Here is a 21,752-nt window from a genome sequence, read left to right on the forward strand (position 1 = left end):
CAACCTCCCACTCAACTTTTAACCTGCAATTGATCTGCCTGTTATCTTTCTCGCTGATGCACAGAAGATTAAATTAATCTAATTTAAACATCAGTTGGGTTTGAATTGTAAAGCTGTAACATTCCCAATGACTTCACTTTCTTCACTTGCTTGTGGGCAGTTCATATTTCACTCTGTTTCTGTTTAAGTCCCCAACCCCAACTCCCAAAACAATAAAGACGGTATAAAGTTGAGGCACAAGTGGTTAAGGGTGAATTTGAACATGGTCACTTCCAGCGGCTGTTTCTTGAACTGGTATGTGCCCTGGTGGTAAAGGCTGATCACCTGCAAGATGGTTTTGTGCATTTCCGACTTGGTGTTCCCCAGCTGTAAAACAAAATAAGAAACAGTGTCAATCTCTTAAGCAAACTGATCCCAAACTAGAGAAGTCCCTGAAAGAAAATGACAAGGTTTCAATGTAGGTGTAGCTACAATGTGCTGATTGTAAATAAAATGGTCCAGATTTTGCTAACGTGACCATCAGGTTCCATAACAGTATTAAGTGTTAGATTATAGGTCAGTTTAGCAGTTGCTTCATTCTCAGTAGTGGGGGTTTTTTTTTTGGTCTTTCCTCTTTTCCCCTGCTGGCCCAACAGTGGGATTGATGGGTTCAGGAATTGGGTATGTACACATGTGTGCGTACACGTGCGCGCACACACATATGCGCACGTACGTAAATTAGAAGCAGAAACTTTTAAAGAGTGAAGGGTAAGGGGAGCTCCTAGAGCAAACTCAGCCCAATAAAGAGAGGGGCTTTTTTTTATTTAAAACAATATAGAAGTTTACTATAGAGCGGAGAGATTATATTAGGAAAATCTGAATTTACTAAACACAGGGTCCAGAATCTCCAAAATTGTGTTTTACCTTAATTTAATCTAGGTTAAATCTTCTGTACCAGCGCTTAGCAGCTCAAGGGAATGCCTAGTTCTAGTTACCAACAAAGGGCACCAATTCTGATCATAGCTACAAAGTGCATATTGTTAGGTATCTTGCAAAACCATGCATAGTGAATAACTGGACAAGGCGGAGGTCACAAATGCACCCAACTCTTTCTTCACTTGATGGAAATCAGATTTGTTTAAAATGTCATTTCTGATGTAGGCATCCAACATTAAAATGTTAATGTCTCCATAGAAATGTTTTCTGTCACATGCCTTGACATTTCATAGCAGTTGCATGAAATAGAACACAATCCACAATAGGAAAAGAACAGGTTAAAGACTCTTTGTATAAGTATTTAAGTTAGCAGGGCCTGATGAAGGACCTAGATGAAGCAACCTTAGAACGGATAGTGATTATCTTGGAGAACTCATGGAGGACTGATAAGATCCCAAGGACTGATGAAATTCAGACTAATATCTATCTTTATGAAAGGGAACAAGAGAGGACCTGGGGAATTACAGACCAGGCAGCCTAACTTCAATTCATGGAATGATACTGGAACAAATTATTTAACAGTAAATTTGTAAGCACCCAGAGGATAACAGGGTTATACAGAATATCCAACATGGATTTGTCAAGAACAAATCATGCTGAACCAACCTAATTTTTTCCTTGACAGGGTGACTGGCCCAGTGGATGGTGGGGAAGCTGTCGATGTGATAGGTCTCGATTTTAGTAAGGCTTTTGGCACAACCCCACATGCTGTTCTCATAAGCAAACTAGGGAAATGTGGTCTAGAAAAAAATAGGTGCAAAACTGATTGAAAGCCCACACTCAAAGAGTAGTTATCAATGGTTCACTGTCAAACTGGGAGATGTATCTAGTGGGGTCCCACAGGGGTTTGTCCTGGGTCTGGTATGATTCAATATTTTTATTTAATGATTTGGATAATGGAGAGGGGAGTTTGCTTATAAAACATGCGGATGACACCAAGCTGGGAGGGGCTGCAAGTACTTTAGAGGATAGGATTAGACTTCAAAAGGACCTTGACGAATTGGAGGATTGTCTGACAACATGATGAAATTCAATAAAGGCAAGTGTAAAATACTTCACTTAGTAAGGCAAAATCAAATGCACCACTACAAAATGGGGAATAACTGGCTATGTGGTACTACTGCTGAAAAGGATCTGGGGGTTGTAGTGGATCATAAATTACATATCAGCCAACAACGTGATGTAGTTGTGGAAAAAAAAGGGATATAATTCTGAGGTGTATTAAACAGGAGTGTCATATCAACATGGGAGGTAATTGTCAATTTCTACTCAGCACTGATAAGGCTCTGCTACAGTACTGTGTCTAGTTCTGGGTGCCACACTTTAAGATGTGGGCAACTGGGAGTCCAGAGAAGAGCAAAACAATAAAATGATAAAAGATTTAGAAAACCTGACATGAGGAAAGATTTTAAAAAAGTTGGGCATGTTTAGTCTGGAGAATACAAGACTGAGAGGGTAACAGTCTTGAAATATGCTAGGACTGTTGTCAAGAGGATGATGATCAATTGTTCTCCATGTCCACTGAAGGTAGGACAAGAAGTAGTCGGCTTAATCTGCAGCAAGGGATATTTAGGTTCCACATTCGAAATATATTCTTAACTATAAGGATTGTTAAGCACTGGAATAGGTTTCCAAGGGAGGTTGTGGAATCCCTGTCTTTGGAGGTTTAAGAACAGGTTAGACAAACACCTCTCATCAATGGTTTAGGTATACATGGTCCTGCCTCCATGCAGGGGGATGGACTAGATGGTCCCTTCTAGCCTTACATTTTTATGGTTTTTAAATTAAAACAGTAAACATCTGTTACATCTTTATTTCCAATTCAATACATTCTTGTATTTATAATATCATCTGAGATACTTGTATGAAAGCCTTTATAGGCAGAGATGAGAAAAAGGCCATGCAAAACTGGGTAGAGCAATGCTTACATGTCATGACAATGGAGTGTAACAGGGATGCACTATATTAAAAGAAAGAGGCTGTAATTAAAAGCAATCTAAACGTTCCTTCACACTATTAACTGTGAGGAGAGAAAGCAAGCATGCAAGATTGCAGAAAGGGAAAGAATCATAAGAATCTGCAGTTACAGATGAAAAAAAGATTTGTTAGGTCATTCAGTTCATCTCCCTACCAATGCAGGATTAAAGGGACCACATTTCAGTTTGTCTCAGAGTAGGGCAAAAATGAGGGTTTTAAACAGAGATATGAAGATGGGGTATTGTCAGTGATTTTAGCAGTATCAGAATTCCCCTACAAGACATGTTTTTCCTTTGTGGGCATAAAGCTGACTATTCCCCTAAGATTTTTTTTTTTTTTAATTAAACAAATTGCTACAGCATGTGAGTTTAAAAGACAAATAATAGCCAAAATGTCATGTTCATTCTGTTTGTAAACAAATCTGTGCATTTGTATAGAGAGAGACAAAATACACCAACAATAGGGACTTGTGTGTGTTGAAAGTGACTCCCTGCTGTAGTACTCCATTTTCACAAGGAAGAATACTAAGGGTGCATCTACACAGGGATAAAAGACCTGCAGCGCTGGCACGGCTGCAGCTATTGCGGGTCAACTGACTGGGGCTTACAGGGCTCGTGCTGTGCAGCTAAAAATTGCTGTGTAGATGTTCAGGCTTGGGCTTGCAGGGTCCCAGCGCTTGGGCCCCAGCCCAAGTCCGAACATCTACACCAGGGGTCGGCAACCTTTCAGAAGTGGTGTGCAGAGTCTTCATTTATTCACTTTAATTTAAGGTTTCGCGTGCCAGTAATACATTTTAACGTTTTTTAGTAGGTCTCTCTCTGTAAGTCTATATATTATATAACTAAACTATTGTCGTATGTAAACAAGGTTTTCAAAATGTTTAAGAAGCTTCAATTAAATTAAAATGCTGATCTTACGCCGCCGGCCAGCTCAGCCCACTGCTGACCTCGGGTTCCGTTCACCTAGGCTGGCAGCAGGCTGAGCGGGGCCTGCGGCTGGGACCATGGCTGGCAAGGGGCAGACAGCCAGAACCTCAGATTGGCAGCAGGCTGAGCGGGGCCGGTGGCCGGGACCCCAGACCAGCAGTGGCCTGAGTGGCTCGGCCTAAGAGAATGATTCCTTATCCTCACACCAAAAAAGGAAAACTGTGTCCAAGGTGATTTTTTGGCCTCTTTGTAAAGGTCTAATGGGTCTTAAACCAAGGCCTAGCAAGCTGCCAGGCAGCAGATGACGCTATGCTGCCACCCAGCAGCAGCTATAATCAGCTTGTGCTCCGCTACCCATGACCTATTGTGGACACAGACCATGGGAATTGCTACCTTATGGCTCCCCACCCTATATAAACAAGGGGCATTCCAAGAAGTATCCAGGCAACAGTGTGGATCTCCTATAGTTGCCACAACCATTCCTGCACCCTGTTCTGTGACCTTGGCTTGATTTAGACTTCGCCTCCTGTCCCGGACCCTGAAACCTGATTCTGACTCTGATCCTTGGTATCGACCCTGGCCTGGAACTTGACTGAACTCTTCTGCAACTCTGACTCTGGTCTGACCACCATTGTCAGGATCCTGACACCCTTACTATCTCTTTCAAATGTCTGATTTGATAGCAAAAGTCTCCATGGCCTAGTTTATACAAATTGAATCAATTATTCATGTGTCGGAGCAACAGCATACACAATCGCAAGGATGAGAGTATCCAAATTACATTATAAACACATTATGACATGTAGAATTTCTTCTTGGATTACTAGCTATTTCCACACACATTTGTTTCCCTCTGAAACATTCTGTCCATTATGTTGTTTGTTATCTTGATTCTTTGGAGATTACATTAATTTGCCCTTTCTGAAATGTGTCACGTTTAACAATGGTAAAGTGAACCTTCGATTCATAAACGGACATGTGTAGTCATTTTTTTTGAAAATGTAAACTCCTGATTGAACTTTACTCCCTAGCGTGTTCACAATCTGAACTCATTATCTCCTCACCTTCCCTTGAATAATGGTCACTTATCATAGTTGGTTGGAAACTTTAGGGCTGTAATCAGTTCTTCTCTTTTCTCTCTCGTTTCCTCTTGTTGGGAGCCAAGGATATGGCAGATAAAATGCACTGGCTACTTTGGTTTTCACCACATTAACTTGATGAACAAACTCTGGGGACACAAACACTCCAGGAAGCATTTTAAAATAATTGTAATTGATTTTTGAAGGAAATCTGTTATGCCAAAAATGTGAGAAACTTGGTATAAACAGTTTGTACTTATCCTAGTAATGGTGACAGCATCAGTAAGACCTAGGGGTATCACTTGTCTAATTGCCAGCAGCATCTTTAACTGGACCCTTCACTTTCACAAAAGTGCGGAGGTGGGGTTATACGCGTTCTACAAGTTTGTGAGATTATGTAACCTGTTTAGCCCATATTTTGATCAGTTAAATTAACTCCAATGAAGTCAGTGGAGTTATTCTGGATTTTCCCAGATGTTCAGAAACACCATCTTTTCTCTACCTCAACCCTACTTTTCATTTTTGTCCCTGCTTTTCTAGCTCCTCTCCTACTACGTACAGTATTTCACAAGGGTGAATGAGAATTCCCTGTTTATGGAGCAAATGTTCCTAACTGTATGGATAATCAGGATAAGTGACTGAACAGAACTATACAGAGAATATTGTGTGTGGAAACACAGTGATTGAAGACAAGAGGTCACCTATGTCAGTTTAACTTCTGTAGCCGGAAAAACAATGGAGCAAATAATTAAGCAAACAATTTACAAACATCTAGTAGATAATAAGCTGATAAGTAACAGTCAGCATGGATTTGTCAAGAACAAATTGTGTCAAACCAACCTGACAGCCTCTTGGATGGGGTAATAAGCCTTGTGGATAGGGGGGAAAGTGGTAGACATGGTATATCTTGACTTTAGTAAAGCTTTTGATACTATCTTGCATTTCTCTAGTTTGTGTATGAGAAGGTCCTGCAACCTAGATGGAGCTACTATAAGGTAGGTGCAAAACTGGTCGGAAAACCATTCCCAGAGAATAGTTATCAGTGGTTAACAGTCATGCTGGAAGGACATAACAAGTGGGGTTCCGCAGGGATCAGTTCTGGGTTGGGTTCTGTTCAATATCTTCATCGATAATTTAGATAATGGCATAGAGAGTACACTTATAAAGTTTGCAAACGATACCAAGCTGGGAGGGCTTGCAAGTGCTTTGAAGAATCAGATGAAAATTCGAAATGGTCTGCAGTAAATAGGATGAAATTCAATAAGGACAAATGCAAAAGTATTCCATTTAGGAAGGAACAATCAGTTGCACACATATAAAATGGGAAATGACTGCCTAGGAAGGAGTACTGTGGAAAGGGATCTGGGGGTCATAAGCTAAGTATAAATTAACAGTGTAACTCTGTTGCAAAAAAAGTGATGATCATCTTGGATGTATTAGCAGGGGTGTTGTAAGCAAAATACGAGATGTAATACTTCCGCTCTACTCCGTGCTGATTAGGCCTCAATTGGAGTATTGTGTCCAGTTCTGGGTGCCACATTTCAGGAAAGATGTGGACAAATTGGAGAAAGTCCAGAGAAGAGCAACAAAAATGCTTTAAAGGTCTAGAAAACATGACCTATGAGGAAAGATTGGAAAAAAAAAAGGGTTCTTTTGTCTGGAAAAGAGAAGAGTGAGAGGGGACAGTTTTCAAGTACCTAAAAGGTTGTTAGAAGGAGGAGGGGGAAAAATTGTTCTTCTTAACCTCTGAGGATAAGACAAGAAACAATGGGCTTAAATTGCAGCAAGGGAGGTTTAGGTTGGACATTAGGAAAATATTCCTAACTGTCAGAGTGGTTAAGCACTGGAATAAATTGTCTAGGAAGGTTGTGGAATCTCCATCATTGTCTAACCTGCTCTTAAAAAACCTCCAAACACCTGTCAGGAATGGTCTAGATAATACTTAGTCCTGCCATGAGTGCAGGGGACTGGACTAGATGACCTCTCAAGGTCCCTTCCAGTTCTCACTCTGAAATGAGGAAAATCCTGTCTCTATGACTATGTCATGCCTCAGAAACTCTGCAAAAGTGAACTCTGGCTTTTCCAGGGAGGTTATTAATAAGGAATGATAAGGATGAGGAAAAATGAAAATCTCATATTTATTGGGTTTAGTGATATTTTAATGATGTACTTCGACCTCAAGATTACTTTAGAAAACTTCAATACTTTCCTCTTGGGGTAAAGAAAGCTCAGCAATTTTCCCTAAAATGGATCACTGCAGACAAGTTATACTTACAATTTCACCAGAGAGAAAGGAGCTTTTAAACCACTTTTGAAATGGGATCTTAGATTTAAAAGTTTATGTCCATAATGTAATATAATTTACATACGTGGCTGGAATTTCAGTTCCCCAGCTGGTCCTGATAGAGAACTTCCTTGCTGTAGCTTCCTCTGTTCCATAACCTGAGGGGTAGGATGGGGAAAATAAAACAAGAGGGGTCTGAGAACTCAGCAGCATCAGCAGCTTCCTTTCACCTTGCATAATTCAATGCTCTTGACAGTGTGTGCACTCATTACATATGATCTTCACCAGTGGAAACATACAGAGTTCAGCTTCACTGTTTGGTGTAATCTGGAATTATAGGTTGTATCCTGCTGCAGGAAAAATGAGTTTAACATTCATCTGCACCCCTCATGGCTCATACACTACCTAAAGGGACAATGACTCCAGAAGTAGCACCACTTTGCCTTTCTAAAATTCAGCGAAAGGCTCAGCAAACGGGAGGAATCCTCCTATTACAATGACAGCACCTGCTGAAGTTCCTGTTTCTGAGCCTGAAGCTGGTCATGCTGTCTCTGTAGCTCTTCCTTCTGCTGTTGAAGATTTTCTGCCTTCTTCTGGAGTTCATCTTCCTGCTGCAAAATATGCGTTTCAAATTCCTTCAGCTCCTCTTCGGTGAAGACCTGCTGTTGATCCAATGTCTGCAAGAAAATGTAGAGAACTAAGTACCTTTCCACAGGAATAATAAAAATACAACTTGCAAAAGGAAATTAGTAATCTTCACAATGCTATGGCTACTAGCTGGATTCTAAAATTCACCAATACAGAAAATTTTGGTTTGATACTTCCAAAAATATATGGTACTGTGAAGGAATTCATCACTACTACTTATGAGGAGATGGTTTGAATCCTGCTCAAAATTTGGGACGAGGTGGAAAAAATTACTTCTCCTGCTTTTAACTGAACTCTGTCCTCCATCTAATGAAATCCATAGCCAAAATGTTTTTCTGTTTCAAAGGCCTGCACAAGCAACAGGCTTACAGATAATCCATATGATGCCACAAGACGTATTCAATTCATGTTCTTAAACACCTACATTACATTTTATTTAGCTAACGCCTCTAACCATGGTACGTAGGCACATACCAAGGATAAGGAAAAATGAAAAGTCAGAGACAAATATGCCACTTAGTTTCCTGATTAGACTGATGGTAACAGTACAATCTGTTCCTCCTGGAACATGCTATTATTACCTCCCAGCTATCTGGCTCCAAAAATTCTTTTTTCTCTGTAGATTTCAGGAATTCGTGTAAAGTTACTAACCGGTCCTTGTTGACGTCAATCTAGTTAAAGCAAAAACAAAATGTAACATCTTTTACCAATACAAGAGACTTTGAGGGGGTTGTACCTACATTTATAAAGCAACTTAATCATGTGATTGTTTTTTCATGTTAAACCAGATCTACTTTCATTTTCAAGTGCAAAACAAACTTTTTTCATGGATTCTTCTGGGGGTGGGCGGGAAATGATCTTACACTTCAAGATTTCTAAACTTCCTTGGGAATATTCTCCACAATCCTAGTACTGAATTATAAATTAATTACCAAGAGAACAGACACAAGCATGTACAATTTTCCTGAGAAAAGATTTCACAATTTATTTTAGTGGTGCTAATTTAGCAGGAACAAGTAGTGTCTACCAGGGAGGCCAATCCTCAGGCAGGCTAAAAACATGCCAACTGTCAATTGGTTTTGATTCTGCTTTCCTTTCCAAATGCTTGCTTTACTACGGTCTCTCTCACTGGAATGTCTCACTAAGACATTAATGCAGGATTCGGTTGAACACAGTCTTATGTTTCTGAGCTGTCCCAACTGCAAGCCAGGATTTCTAATACATCTATAACCTCAATATCCAGGATTTAGTTATCTTGGCCTTTCAACTCCAAGAGACGCTCACGCTAAAAGCTGACTGAAAACTTGCTGCCAATAATTGTGATCCATCCTAACCTTCCATTTTAGAAGGAGGGAATTAAAGTAGCAGGAAACCAGCTAAACTGTCCCAGAATCCCTCCTTCAGGGCCTCCCTCTGACTAACAGAAGCACAACCTCAATGCACTCCTCAAGCTTTAGGGGGTATAGCTGGGTGTAGAAGTGCTGTTGCTGGAGGACACCAGCTCTACAGAATATCATTCCTTCCCAACACCCCTGGGAAATATCTACAAGGCACTGACAAAATTGCTCAACTTGGAGCTGTTCTAACAGATGTATAAGGCAGGCTAAGGGAACAACACAGGGGCCAGCCCTGTGCTACTCTATGCCCCAGGATTCACAGGTAATATCTGTGGATCCTGGGACATCTGTAGAGATCTCCATGCCTACTCCACAGCATGATTATTCAGGAACTCAGTAAGTGGGAACATAGACTTTACCAAGCAATTTTATCCAGCCAGCATCTTTTCTGAATGAGGACAAGATATTGCAGCATTGTATGCTTTGAATTAATTGTATATAGTAAGAGGGGCAAAATTTCCCTCTGCTGTACCTGGGCAACCTCGCTGACTTCAGTAGGATTGCACAGGTACAACAGAGCAGGATTTAGCCAACTCTGTTAACCTTCAGACCACACCTCATTCATAACATGCTCTCTCATTCTTAGCCTTTCTTCTTCCATTTCCACCATATCATCCTCTTCATTTTTGGGGTCATATACTTTCTCCAGCTGAAAATAAATGGAGTAAACATTAGCTGGAAGAAAGGACTGCTTATTCAGAATAGAGCACATTTGAGACAATGATGTAAAATGTTGCTTAAAAACAAAGCTTCACCAATTTGAACCAGCCCTGATACTGATATGCTTTTGCATTACATTTAGCTGAGGCACTTCTGACTGAACAGTAAATCTGAAGGGAAATGATTGCTCTAGGTAAAGAAATAATTTATTTTAGCATAATTTTAAGCAGAAAGTGAGCTTTTCAATGGTATGAAGCCTGTTTGTTAATTCAAGTGGACTACCGTAATGTCCTCCACACAGGATTATATTTTAAATTCACATGGAAATCTGGGCCCTGATTCTGTGATTGCCTTAGTGCAGGCGAGGAGCCCAACTGACTTCGATGGAATCCCGTGTGGGCACAGAGGTGTGACGATATGAGGTCAATTGCAGGACCTGGGTGTAAATCTGGTGCTGAACCAGTGTCCATTTGTTAAGTGGTGTCTCTTTTTGTAAATATTGTTCTGTACTCCTTGATCTGCACTGGCTACCTATAGTTTCAGAGTGGATTTTTCAGGTTTTGGTTTTAACTTACAAAACCATAAGTGTTTGGCAAACACCTGTCTAAAAAGACTGCCTCTTGCCCCACTGGTATAGAAGAGGTGGCTACCGGCAAGGTGTTCTCTGTAAGGGCTGTGCACTTGAGAATTCACTCTCTGCTTTGGTCCATAATAGCCTGCATTTGTTAACCCTGAGGGTATGTTGTCAGGTCCATCTCTTCTCACTGGCTCATGAGGAGTGGGAAGATTTGAGAGACTGGGTAGTAGCAGAGGCGCGCGCGCGCGCGTGTGTGCGTTAGTGTTAGAGAGAGAGAGAGATGCTGAGACAAAACATGCTGAAAAATCAAGAGTATATTTATTCTACCTGTGCTCAGCAAGATGGCTCTCATCACAGTCGTGTCTATCACCAATGTATGTATCCTCACAACACCCTGTGAGGTAGACAAATACCAATACCCCCATTTTCATAGACGAGGGACTAACTGATTTCAATGGACATTTGGTACCTAAATACCTTTGAGGACCTGGGCCTAAGTGACTTTATCCCAGGTCACACAAGTGAGTCCGTGGCAGACCAAGACATTGAACCCATGACGCCTGAATCCCAGCCCTCTGCCTTAATCACTAAACTATTGTTTCTCTCCCTCACTGGTGTGTTGAATAATTTTAGAGCATCAAGGTCACTCAGACCTGAGGATGAATGTTCTTGTTCATAGTCTAAATCAAAATAAAATAAGTAACTGTCCCTTTAGAAAGAGGGGAAGCATCAACGTATTGAATGCTCTGAAATGGCTGGGGTTCTTTTTACCTCTTTAGTAAACAAGGCCTCTAATTCTTGCTCATCCAAGAAGCCATCATTATTGACATCTAGAAAAGTATAAGTTGAAAATATAAATTCAGTAAATACAGAAAATAATGAATACAGTACTTCACAATGGGTCAGATAAGCAGATGTCAGCAGAGAGGCTAGAGTAGATTAACCTCTGTACCTAATAAGATGCTGAGTACAGAGTATGACATGAAGATTATTCCACTTAACAGTAAACCAGGCTGTGGTTGGTCTGCACTGGATTTCTGGCGACTTGGATATTTACTTATGATTAGATAAGGCTGCAAGGATTCCTCTAACTCTCAAATAAGAAAAGCTAAAAAGACATCTAAAGCTAAAAGAAACTGCTAACCAAACAGGTCATAATGGGGCTACCTTAGGCCCTCTGTCTTTTGGGGGGGATTTATTATTTTCATTTTGGGGGGCTTATTTTTAGCAATTTGAGTTTTATGTAAAGTCCAAAAATGAGTTTTTTCCCCCAGGGCTTTCTTCTATATACTGTAATCTCTTTGTAATGTTCCCTAGTGTGCTTTAATGTAGTACTGTTTCAAACAGCACTATGCTAAAGTGCACTCGGGAACCTTTGGTGTGCACTGTCAGGATCTATACAGATTCCTATAGTCTGCATTACTCCTCTATGTAGACAAACCCTTAGCTACAAGTAACCATTTCTGGTGTTTTTCCCGTGTCTATTGAATAAACACTAATTTCATTTTTGGGGCAGGAGGTGTATGTGTTTTTTATTGGTTAAAACCTAAAATAAGAATACCCAGGCTACTCACACAGTAAGATATTGCTCAACATGAGAAAAGGTAGCTATATTTGGCCAAGATTTGTAAATATATCCCGGACCAACAGGAACCTGTGGAAAAGTTTGGCTAAACGTATGGAAGTTTCTCCAAGCAAATTACAGAATTGTGCTGACTGCTGTATAAAATACTCCACTCATACTCCAGTTTAACATAAGTTTGGCAAGGCATGCAAAAAGGAAATTTATTAACTGTTTGGTAACTGTGGATCAGTAACTCATGCTATGTGACCATCCACTCTTAAATCTGAATATTATGTGATACTTTAATGAGAGACTGTCTAGTCTAATTCAAATAAGTGTTTATATACTATTATAAGTTAGCTGCATCAGAGAACTTATATGTTAATTTTCAATGGCAAGAGCTGGCTATTTCTGTTCTGGTGAAACTGACACAAAAGAAGAAGCTATTCGGCTCTACTTAGATTCCTAGGAGAAAAGTAATAAAATCTAATTTTTTTGAATGTGAAGTAGAGTGGCTAAATTGCATAGGACTTTAATATACTCATAAACCAAGATTAAACAAGGTCAAACAGACAGTTCAAAAATTATTTGCTTCAATTGTAGCTGGCATTAGTTTCAGCTTATGCATTTTTTCCCTTTGGGTGAGTCCAAACCAAAACCATACCTAGTTTCCTCCACTTATTGTTCAGCCCTTCATCAAACCTCCAGCACAATACCAGGCACATCCAGCTGCACCAAGTAAGGGCCTGCCTATACAGTGGGGTAATGTGCTTTACAAAAGTGTTATTTCCAAAGCACACTAAAATGTTGTACACTCATTGAAAGATTTGAAACACTACAACATTAAAGCATAACAGAGAACCTTTAGCATACACCAGCAGGATCTACAGAGACCAATTAATGCGCTTTAGAAATCACCCGTCATAGAGCACATTATCCCACTGTGCAGATGAGGCCTAAGTGCCTTTGCATACAGCTCAGCAGTGAAATAGTTAAGTAATGAGATTTAAGGACATGAACATGCTATTAAGATAAATGGGCAAAGTTTACACCTCTCTGCTATTGTTTCAGGTTCTGGCTGTAGAAACGAGAAATAGTAAAGGCAGCTTTATTTATTTTTTAGAGGTCTCTGAAGGAGCCCAATTCTCTGTGTTTTTCCAGAGGCAGTAGAACAAGGGTGGGCAAACTATGTATGGCCTGGGGGCTGCATCCAGCCCTTCAGACGTTTTAATCCAACCCTCAAGCTCCTGCTGGGGAGTGGGGTCTGGGGCTTGCGCCGCTCTGGCGCTCCAGCCAGGGAGTGGGGTTGGGGGCTTGCCCCGCTCCACACATGCCAGGGCTCTGCATGGCTCCCAGAAACAGCAGCATGTCCCCCCTCTGGCTCCTACACGCAGAGGCAGCCAAGGGGCTCCACACACTGCCCCCGCCACAAGCGCCACCCTCACAGCTCCTATTGGCTGGGAACCAGGGTCAATGGGAGCTGCAGGGGCAGCGCCTGCGGATGGGGCAGGGAGCAGAGCCACCTGGCTGCGTCTCCCCCTAGGAGCCAGAGGCAGGACATGCCTCTGCTTCCGGGAGCTCCTTGGAGGTAAGAGCCACCTGGAGCCTGCACCCCTGACCCCCTTCTGCACCCCAACCCCCTGCCCCAGCCCTGATCCCCCCTCCCACCCTACGAACCCCTCGGTCCCAGCCGGGAGCACCCTCCTGCACCTCCAACCCCTCATCCCCAGCCCCACCCCAGAGCCCACACCCCCAGCCAGAGACCTTACCCCCCGCACCCCAATCCTCAATTTCATGAGCATTCATGGCCCCAATACAATATCCATACCCAGATGTGGCCCTCGCGCCAAAAAGTTTGCCCACCCCTGCAGTAGAATGGCTGACACTCCATTTACTGAGCTACAGTGAGATGGTGAAACTGCAAGTTCATTCATACAGTCCTTCTGTGGCTCATCCTGATGGCATAGTTTGTGAGCAAAATGACAACTAAGGACATTCCCCCTAAAAAAAATTACCTGGCAACTGAAGAACCAGCTATGTCTTTTAAACCTACTGCCACATACAATTATTGCACTCCTCTTGGAGATACATGAGCTCTTTTTGAAAATATAACGTTCAGTTTTTACATTGCTCCACTTGAGTGTAGCAATACAATAATGCATATGCCCAATGTGGTGTTAAGTGCTCTTGCATGAACAGTTTGAACTTGACAAAACTGCTGATTTACTCCTTTCTGTCCTTCTGGACTCATCCAAATAGCTTGTGTGACCAACAGAAGATAACACCTTCCAAAACAAATAGATAATGCAAGAATAATTTGACTTGTACCTTTTAAACTAAATCTAATCTCTTACCGTGTAACTTGAAAAATGTTTTAGGATTGAAGTCATTAGGATCCAGCCCATCCGACTCCTCCCACACCTCTTTCAGTTGGTCTTTGCTTCCCTGTAGATTAGTTACAAATAGAAATCACTCAAAGTAATGACATGTAATTTTATTGCACTAAACTAGAGTTAAAGTTTCTCAAAAAGGCTTTTCAAAAACCTTTATAATGGCCCTGTTTTACAGGCCTGATCCAAAGCCCACAGAAATCAATGGCAGTCTTCTTCCGTTGACTTCAATGGGTTCTGAGTCAGGCTCTATGCTGTCACAAGGCAGAGGGGTTGAGGGTGCCATGAAGCAGCATACTCAGACTCTGGGGAAACGGAATCTCTGGAATCGCTTTGCACAGCTCCTCATTTAGGAACTGTGTCTAAAGTGAATTTGTCTACTCTTCTTGCCCAGAGGAAAGGTAGCTGTAATGTTGGGATTTGCAGTGTAAGCATGGGTGGGGCAGAATAATCATGAATAATCTCTGGCGTCTTTATAAGCAAGCATTTTGCCAGTATATCACATAACTGTATACCAAACACAGCAAAGATAACAGGCATCTAGGGTAGGGTTTTCTAAAGTGCTCAGCACGGGTTTCTCTTTCTTTCCATTGAACTCAGTGGTAAAACTCTCACCGATTTCAATGAGAGCAGAGTTTGAGACTTTTGAAAATCCCATCCACAGAGTATTAGTCTTCCCCATTTAAATGCTGATCATATGTGAATGAACAAGGTGTTATCCGGGCCTGTTTTGTTATAAGCCATTGCTCTTTGGTATGCAAAGCTTTCTCTAGCAGGATAAGAAATGTGTAAACACCGTATCCTTACAGGATGATTCACTTTGGGGTGATCTCCATGCTTTTTCTTCATCTCCTCATATTTGGATTCCTCTTCCCGTCTCTTCTCTTCATTCAGTGTTTTTAAATATTCTCTCCTTTCATGTTCCTTCAACATCTCGTATTTCTTAAATTCATCGTGGCGTGTCTTGTCATAGTTTTCCAGGTCACTTGTAGCCTACAAGTAAGAAATGTTTACGCTGAAAAGACTGTATTGCTTCAAAGTGTGAATGACGAGCCATATTGCCACTGATTTGCCAAACACAAGGTAAACTAATTGGGGATCATCTTTCAACAGAGTGTAGTGTAATATCCGTCTCTTCCCTACTCTACCTGTTCAGCAAAACCAATCAGTTTCACAGGATTTAATGTTCTTGGAATCAACTGATTTGCATTCCTCGCCCATGCACTGGTGTAAGAGAAGGCAATAAGGCACCCTTCTCTCCTGTGTAGGCTACCCACATTGTACAAAGGGCCATTACTCTCCATCCTACACAGATGGGCAGGGACTGTAGAATGGACACAGTTTTGACTCCATTCTCCCCACACGTGTTCCAGCCAGTGCAGCTGAACTGGGACAATGAGGGAAATAAGATACACCAGGTACAAGGCTAGCATAGTGCACCTCCTCCCAGGAGCTAAGAGGTAGCAGGTACCAAACATCAGAGGATTTAACACCTGGGAGGGAGAGAAGTTATTTTAAGCTAAAGGCTAATGTTGGCACAAGAACAAATGGATATAAACTGGCCCTCAGCAAGTATAGGCTTGAAATTAGCCAAAAGTCTCTAACATCAGAGGATTGTAGTGCTGGAACAGCCTTCCAAGAGGAGTAGAGAGGGGCCAAAAATCTATCGTATATACTCGATCATAAGTCAGTTTGTTTATAAGCCGACCCCCCAAGATGGATAAGTGAAAATGGAAAATTATGACCCATTCATAAGCCGACCCTATAATTCAGGGGTTGGCAAACTTTGGCTCCCGGGCCATTAGGATAAGCCGCTGGCAGGCCGAGATGGTTTGTTTACCTCGAGCGTCCGCAGGCATGGAGGTAAACCTAAGTAAACAAAGTGTCCCGGTGAGCCAGCTGCTTACCCTGATGGGCAGGGACAGCAACTGGTGGGGAAATTTTTTGGAGGGGGGGAGAAGCTGGGGGTCAGGGAGTAACCCGTGACCACCCCACACATGACCCCACCCCTAGCGCGGGACCCCCACACCCTCCATCCCATCCCTTCCCACCTTATCTGGGGAGGATGTCTCTGGCCTGGCCGGAGCTGCTCCAGCAGACTGGGCAGCGTGGCTGCAGCCTGCTCCAGCAGGCTAGACCGGGCGGCACGGCCGCAGCATGTTCCAGCGAGCTGGGCCAGGTGGCATGGTTGCAGCGTGCTCCGGCAGGCTGGGCGGCGCGGCCACAATCTGCTCTGGTGGGCAGGGCCGAGCAGCGCAGCTGCAGCCTGCCAGCCCCGGAACTGCAGCTGCTTCGGGGGGGGGGGGGGGTAGCGTGGCCAGAAGCGGATAGACTCTGGCCCCGCCTCTTCCCATCTGGCTCTGCTGCCTCTCCTTGCTCCCTCTGTTGGGGGGAGGGGCTGTGTCCCACCTCTCCCCTTCTCTATACATGTTCATAAGCCAACCCCCTCCTCTGATGCTTCCCTTTTTTACTAAAAAAAATTCAGCTTATGAATGAGTATATACGGTAACTTGTTTCTAGACTGAGCTTGATACATTTATGGAGATGGTATATGGCCTATCCACAACTGCCATTAGCAAATAACTCCAACGGCCGGAGATGGGGCACTAGATGGGGAGGGCTCTGAGCTATACAGAGAATTCTTTCCCAGGTGTCTGGCTGGTGGGTCTTGCCCACATGCTCAGGGTCTAACTGACTGCTGTATTTGGGGTTGGGAAAGAATCTCCCCACCGGTCAGACTGGCAGAGACATTGGAGGCCTTGGACCCTCTTCTATAGCATGGGGGACAGTTCACTTGCTGGTATGAATGATAGTAAATGGTGGATTCTCTGTAGCCTGAAGTCTTTAAATCAAGATTTTAGGATTTCAGTAACTCAGCCAGAGGTTATGGGCCTATTGCAGGAGTGGGTGGGTTGGGTTCTATGGCCTGTGATGTGCAGGAGGTGAGATGAGATGATGATGGTGGTCCCTTCTGGCCTTAAAGTCTATAAGACTCTCCGGTGTCCCTTACTCAGGGTTCATGGCAACTCTACAAAAATCGAGCCCTTAATCTGTAATGACAGATGACTTTAAATACTGTGAGTGAAAATGGATAATATTGGAAGGTCTGTGTTAAGGCTCATCTATATGGAGAATTATTCCCAAACAGCTATTTCCTGATTAACTTCATGTGTGGACATTTATTCCGGAATAAGAGTGCTTTATTATGAATCAGCTTAATCCATTTAAAATAGTAAATGCTAGTGTTCTCTCTCCCGGTGTTTGTTCTGGGATACAAATGTCTATGGTTTACTAGAGAGTTTAGTGAACAAACATGGAGTCACATGTCAGGGATGGTCTAGGTAATGCTTAGTCCTACCATGAGTGCAGGGAACTGCACTAGATGACCTCTCAAGGTCCCTTCCAGTCCTACAATTCTATGTTTGTGGACTGTCCAGATTAGCATTTACAATCATGTGAATTAATCTGAATTAACTGATTGCCAATTAACTTGAGTTGAAACAGGACCACATGCTAGTCCTTATGGGGGTTAGTTAATGCAGACTTGCTTAAGCTTGGAAGCAGTTTGCAGCTGGTTAGTTTTCAGTTTTTAATGTTAATGTATTTAATAGTATTAAAGGAAGTTCAGCAGTCTCATGCTGTCCCCTAACGGATGTTCAGATTCACCTGATACTGCCTTTCCAATTATTTAGAATTCATCTCCAAAATGCTACACATTTTAAAAAACAAATTATAGAGGAGATGACCCCCTAAGGTATCCCTTAAATTGTGTCATTCCAGCTGGTAAATGAAAGCAGACAAAGGTGGAATGGCTTAAGAACAGAAAGAACTGCTAGTTAAGGACTTCCCTCTCCCTACCAACCAGAATTTTTCTGAAATGATGCTCCTAACTGGTAAGATTCTTGGAAAGTTTCTTAAGAGTAAATTAGGAGGGAGCATTTTAATTCACCAAATTCTCTGTGCAAGAAACACCCAACCAGCTTCTAATGTCAGATGTACAGTGCTACGTGCTGCATACCTGAGGTTAAAATCTTTCGTTCCATGAGAGGCATAATTTTTCCACTATTGAAAAAAAGCCATGCTGCACTCTCAGCCAAACTGCATCTCACTGATATGTCAGCTGAGCAAGAACCATGCCTGTGACTGATATTCACTTACTGTACATTGGGTCTGGTAGAGATTAAGTGCCCATAAGCAACGTTTAGTATGGATATCTGAAGTTCAGTTGTGTTGTGGTATTGCAGAAATGTATAGTCCAGAAATCTATATGGCCATTTTGAGAGGGGCAATTGTTACCTTATATTACAGTCATTATGTGACAAGCTTAAAGTAATTTAGGTATAAAAATATACTTTGAAAATATTCTACGGCATAATACACATCTATCAAAACTGAAATGAATTTACATGCCCTTGACAAGTCATGTTTTGTTCCCAAAGCTCCTCACACTGGCACAAGAATGAGAATGCTGTAAGGTGCTACCTGAAAAATTAACAGGTTCTGTGGCGAACACATATCAATTGCGTAGAAGCTTTCCAATACACAATGGAGCCAACTGAGTTCCTCTAAGATTAAGATCTATGTGGTATTTACAGAAGATTGGTATAGATAAAGTAAAAGGATTTGCTTTCACTGCAGAGAAATAAATCATCAATCATAGCAAGTGAACATCTACAATATTTTATATCTAACACTCACTGCTTTGATCAACATATCTAAATCTTTAGATTCAAATGTCTCAGGATTCTGGTGGTTGAGGTGTTCAAACTGTTTAAGGAGAGCTTGATAGTCTACGCCAGTGTCTGAAAGAACAAGGTAAAAATGTTTTTAAAACAAACATAAAACATATCAAACAAGTTTGAAGGAGAGAGTTCTGGAAGCTAAAAGCTTTCAAACACAAGCCTGTGATATACATATATTTGAGGCTCCTTAGGGACTGGATAGGTATTTGCAATTTGATGAAAGAATAGCAACATTTCTAGACTAGCATTGCTTAAGGAAGACTGGTGAGCTTCAAGCAATTTGAATAGGCACCCCTCCTACCAAGGTGGAGTATTACATTTTTACACTGTAATTTTAACATGCAGAAATGAAAGCAGATCTCACAAGTATTTCAAGCTTCACAATCCAGAACGGACACTGCACTACTTCTCATTCATGCAAATGACCATATAAATAAAGCAGCTGATTCTGTAGCTGTGATGGGGTCAACTGAAGTGCCAAATTGCTGACCAGTATCATCCAGCTGAACTAGGTTCTTAGGGCTGACTCCTCGCCTTACACCTTGCAAAAAATCACCTTTATCTGGCCAAAGCGGATGTGAAACAATTCCAAATCAGAATGGCAGCAGTTTAGATTCTTTTTGTACTGACAACAAGGTGCAAGGCAGTCAGAAGTCAGGCCCTGTGTCCAAATAAGGCGCTCCAAACATTTCCCCCTCCCTTCTGTAGGGGCTGCTTCCAACAATATAAAACATGCAAGTATAGTAACAGCATCAAACACTTCTAAGCTACCAGAGTTTTCCATATGCTACAGTGACTTTGGTCGATACATTCATATAACACTCTAGACCAATATTACACTGAACAGCATCTATTCTATTAAGTTAGGCATGACAGTAATATCCAGTGATTCTTGAAGTCTATCAATTTTTTTTTTTTATTGGGCAGCTTGTCAAGATGGCTGAACAAAAAAAAAGAGGAAATGTTTGATCTGTATAGGAGATTGTAGGACAGTCTCCTTCAACTTGTTACCTTTTAGTAAGCTAAAGATAGTCTTGTCACATCTGTGCTCTATTTTTTTTTATCATCACATACCAGCAAACAGTGGCCAGTGCATATTTCAACCACCATTCCTCCACTGTGAGATCACTTGTGCCTAAATACTTTCTCTGATGAATCACTGTTTTATAAAGCATTTTTTTTAAAAAGTGCAGTATTAGATTTTAACTTGCCACATTACTGCTAAACAAGACAAAAGGTTCTTATTTGATTGTTTGAAAATAGAACACTGCAAAATAGATCCAGCGGGGGTACATGCAGGGGTGAAAGTAAGTCGAGCGACTTACCGGTATGCTGGGGCCAGCTCTGGCCCCCCAGAAGGGGCAGGGCCTAGGGCAGAAGGGGCAGGGCTGAGGGGATCAGAGCCAGAGCCAGCCCCAGCCCACCCTGTAAGGTAAGTGCCCCCCCCCCCGCCCCACCGGGGTAGCAGCAGCAGCCCAGGGCTCCGGGGGCTATTTAAAGGGTCCAGGGCTTCCCTGCTTCTACTGCCCCGGTCCTTTAATTAGCTGCCGGAGCCCTGGGGAAGCAGCGCGGCTCCAGCGGCTATTTAAAGGACCGGGGCAGCAGAGGCAGCTGGAGCCCCTGCTACCCCAGGGCTCCGGCAGCTAATTAAAGGGCCTGCAGCTCCCCTACTTCTACCGCCCCGGTCCTTTAAATAGCCCCCGGAGTAGCGGCGGCGGGGCTCCGGCGGCTATTTATAGGACCGGGGCAGTAGAAGCAGCCACTGCCACTGCTGGGAGCCCCAGGCCCTTTAAACTGCCCCCTGGGGAAGCCAGGCTGCCCCAGTATGGTGTACCAGCTCTTGCCAGTACACCATACGAGGGCGTACCGGCTTACTTTCACCTCTGGGGACATGTAAATACCTTATTACTGTAGTATAAGCACCTCAGAATCTTTATTGTATTTATCCTGTGAGGTAGAGAAGTACTATCATTCACATTTTACAGATGGGCAACTGAGGTATACAGGATACTTGCTCGAGGTATACAGATACCATATATGTAATGGCGATAGCATTGTGATAAACTGCAGGCCATATGATACATAAAGTTTAGCACATGGATTCTGTAGGGTATAGGAATTTAAATAGTGTGAGTCCTTAAGAGGCCCGGACTTTCTTCCACATTACAGAAACCACTAGAACTTTGCCAAAGATGTATATATGTAATTAGGTCTTGCATTTTGTATGTAATAAGTAAACATGATTATATGGACTTCACTGTGCCTGTGTGGCACATATTCATATTACATATGTAATGTATATAGCAAAAAAACCATAATGGCCTTTGACTGCTTCAGCTGTGTGCTAATTCATCTCTTCCAGGACCACTGCTAACAATCAAATGTCCGAGCAGTTTCAAACAAACACTTTCTTTTTCAGGCATGCGGTTAGAGAAATATGCCCTAATTTACACACACACACACACACACACACTAATCTGAAAATATTCTATTCTGCATGAGTGTTTTAAGGCTCAATATTTCAGGACCTTGT

General features: G+C 42.2%; 1 protein-coding gene across 2 annotated transcripts in view; it reads right to left on the reverse strand.

The window, feature by feature from the left end:
• NUCB2 (nucleobindin 2) overlaps positions 1 to 21,752 on the reverse strand; it is a 43,739-nt gene continuing 21,987 nt past the window's right edge. Inside the window, exons 5-13 of one of the 2 annotated variants that reach the window (XM_074954926.1) lie at positions 19,176 to 19,279; positions 15,285 to 15,470; positions 14,442 to 14,532; positions 11,295 to 11,353; positions 9,843 to 9,935; positions 8,471 to 8,560; positions 7,748 to 7,918; positions 7,327 to 7,399; positions 1 to 366 (exon numbers count right to left, since the gene is read on the reverse strand). In XM_074954926.1, the coding sequence (XP_074811027.1) occupies positions 245 to 366; positions 7,327 to 7,399; positions 7,748 to 7,918; positions 8,471 to 8,560; positions 9,843 to 9,935; positions 11,295 to 11,353; positions 14,442 to 14,532; positions 15,285 to 15,470; positions 19,176 to 19,279 (989 nt within the window). In that variant the 3' untranslated portion in view covers positions 1 to 244. Of the gene's footprint in view, positions 367 to 7,318; positions 7,400 to 7,747; positions 7,919 to 8,470; positions 8,561 to 9,842; positions 9,936 to 11,294; positions 11,354 to 14,441; positions 14,533 to 15,284; positions 15,471 to 19,175; positions 19,280 to 21,752 lie in introns of those variants that run through there. The other variant, XM_074954927.1, reaches the window with a different exon arrangement.

This window comes from Natator depressus, chromosome 6 (genome assembly GCF_965152275.1).
Source record: "Natator depressus isolate rNatDep1 chromosome 6, rNatDep2.hap1, whole genome shotgun sequence".
Taxonomy (NCBI): domain Eukaryota; kingdom Metazoa; phylum Chordata; order Testudines; family Cheloniidae; genus Natator; species Natator depressus.